This window comes from Propithecus coquereli, unplaced genomic scaffold, assembly GCF_000956105.1.
Source record: "Propithecus coquereli isolate 6110/MARCELLA unplaced genomic scaffold, Pcoq_1.0 Scaffold35, whole genome shotgun sequence".
In the NCBI taxonomy this organism is placed as follows: Eukaryota; Metazoa; Chordata; class Mammalia; order Primates; family Indriidae; genus Propithecus; species Propithecus coquereli.
The window spans coordinates 5,982,445-5,985,247 of record NW_012149174.1 but is presented as its reverse complement, the minus strand read 5'-3'; the positions used below and the strand labels follow the sequence as shown (position 1 = coordinate 5,985,247).

The 2,803-nt window shown below is 40.1% G+C and overlaps 1 protein-coding gene across 1 annotated transcript in view; it reads left to right on the top strand.

The window, feature by feature from the left end:
- METTL24 (methyltransferase like 24) overlaps positions 1–2,803 on the top strand; it is a 103,941-nt gene that overhangs the window by 45,433 nt on the left and 55,705 nt on the right. The window contains exon 4 of the mRNA XM_012651235.1: positions 2,530–2,758. Coding sequence (XP_012506689.1) covers positions 2,530–2,758 — 229 coding nt within the window. The remainder of the gene's footprint in view (positions 1–2,529; positions 2,759–2,803) is intronic.

Genomic DNA, 2,803 nt, shown 5'->3' with positions numbered 1-2,803 from the left:
AGTGTTCTTTGTTCTCTTAGTGAAGGTACAAAACTGCTCCTTTCTACTGGGGGATTTATGCTAACACCACTTTGTTCATCTAAGTTTCAAAAAAATTTAATTAACTGAAAAAAATCCCTGGGGACAGGTAAATTCTATAATATGCTGATATATATGGGAACAAATCTGTCTACTAAAAAATGCTTTGTAGTTTCAACAGCAACTTTTGGATTTATACTTAGTGCTAGGTATATCAGTTAGCTATTGATGTTTAATAAATCACTCTAAAACCCAGTGGCTTAAAACCACCATTATTTACTGTCACCTGGATGTCTGCAGGTCAGCTGGGCTTCCATGGGTCCAGGCTGGGCTCAGCTGGGAGGCTTTACTTCAGGCTGAGGTGGCGAAGGGCAGTTCTGTTTTTTATAGAAGGCTGGTGGACTGCCTGGGGTGCACCTGCCCCTCATATCTCTTATTTTCCTGAGACCAGCAAGTTATCCGGAGCCCGTTTTTATTATGATAATAATGTAAGAAAGTGAACAGAAACACTCAAAGCCTAGGATCAGGACTGGCATACTGTCACTTCCTTCCATGAATCGAGTCACACGGCCAAGCCAAAAAATCAAGGCACAGGGAAGGGCACGCCCTCATGATGAGCGGGCAGTAGTGCGGATGAGCAGGGGTGAAGAATTAGAGCCAGCCAGTCAATCTGCCACACCAGATTAGGTGATGGAAAATCGGGGGGAAACTAGGGTAGAGACTACAACGATCCGAGCTGTGTGGATTAGTAGGAGGTAGAAAATAGGGAACAGGATCTCTTAGGTAGAAGAAATGGAAGTGTCTGTGAGAGGAGTGCTGAACTTTTTTTAGGCAAAAAGGGTTGAAAGAGCTGTAGCTGAAGGGCGTCAGAGGACTGGCATGCAATGGAATGCAGTGAGGAAAAGAGCAGTGTGTAAGGTGAAGGTTCAAGAAGAGGCAAGCGAGACTACAGTCATCCATCAGCATCCAAGGAGGCTGGTTACAGGACCACCGCAAGTCCCTGATATGAAAGGGCCTAGTATTTGCATATAATCTAGGAACGTCCTCCCTTATACTTTAAATCACTCTAGGTTACTTATAATACCTACGATGTAAATGCTATGTAAATAGTTGTTACACTGTATTCATTTTTATTTGTACTATTTTTTATTGTTGTATTGTTATTTTTTATTTTTATTTTTTTGAATATTTTCAATCTCCAGTTGGTTGAACTTGTGGCTAGGAACCCGCAGATACAGAGGAACAACTGTATTAAGAATGTCTAGGTGGATGATCTTTGTCCTGAAGGCTTATTTTAGTTAAATAAAATCAGGGAAATGATTCTTATCCACTGAATTTGTGTACTTCCAAATTATGCAATAGTCAGTCCTTCCTCAGTATGGGCGGGGGGCCATTGGTTCCAGGACACCCTCACCCCCTCCCACCCTACGGATACCAAAATCCACGGGTAGAAAAGTCAACCCTCCATATCTGTTTTTCAATCCAAATTTGGCTGAATCCACTGATATGGAATCGCAGATACGGAGGGAACTACTGTATTTATTGAAACAAATGCACTTATAAGTGGCCCTGGGCAGTTCAAACCTGCATTATTCAAGGGTCAATTGCAGTAGAGTGTAAGACAATGAAGTATTTCTGCACTGGGTTTAGGTCTGGCCCTATGTATTACATATATTCTGATATTCTGGTAACCTAAATCACATATAATTATAGTATTTTGGGCAGAGAAGCCATAACCACCATTTTTAAAAATTGATCTTTGGTTAATTTCATGCTTTTCATTAAAATTGGTCCTTTAATCAAAGTGATACCTTATACCACTGAAAAAGAATATTTCTGAGTAAATTCAGTATTTGTAAGTTTATAATATTTCACATGAGGCGCTACCTATTTGGTACTTAAATACAATGAAATCATAATTTCTTCCCCTTTCGATGTTAATTTTGTTAAGGAATTTCTTCTGCTTCTTCAATTCTGGATCCAGCAGAACCATGTACATTTGCCTTTTTTTCTTTAACTGCACTATTTAAAAATATACTCTATTTCTAAGAAAACAGCTGTTGTCTGTAAGTCCAAGGGCATGCACAGCACTGTGGTCGTTAGCATAGAGACAAATGACCTCATTAACAGAACACACCTCTCCTCAAAGGAACTGATCCTAGGGCTCATATTTTTTGATATATTTGGAGAAAAATCTCTTTAGATTACTGGATATTCTTCTTTGTTTCATTGCTACTATGATTTGCATATCTTTTAAAACAATCAATTTGATAGCGCCTCTACATGTTTGAACATATGATTCTCTGATTTGTTTAGCAGATAAATTCTCTTTATCCAGAAGCTTTGAGCTTTAGTGCTTTTTGTGAAAGAAAATTTATTGAATGTGTACATCAGAAAACAAGGGAAGGCTTGATACGGCTAAGAAAATTGGCCTCGGAACTGTCATTTTGTCAATCCAGCAGAGCGTATGGGACTCATGACATTTGTCATTTCCATCCTCGTTCTGGGCAGGCTGGGAAGTGACGACACCCGCTTTGAGGTTAGCATGGCCAACGACGGGTGCGAAGTGCATCGTTTTGATCCCAGCATCAAGTCAGCTCATGTTCTGGAGAGTCAGCGCCTTTGGTATCACCGTTTGTCCATTGACTGGCGGGACCCGCATCCAGCTGTTGCAGCCCAAAAACCACATAGCAACACCAGAAAACTGGGAAGCATTTTGAATGAATTTGGGCATCATAAGGTGAGATTTTTCATTTGATTGCATAATTAGATAAAGCGAACAAAC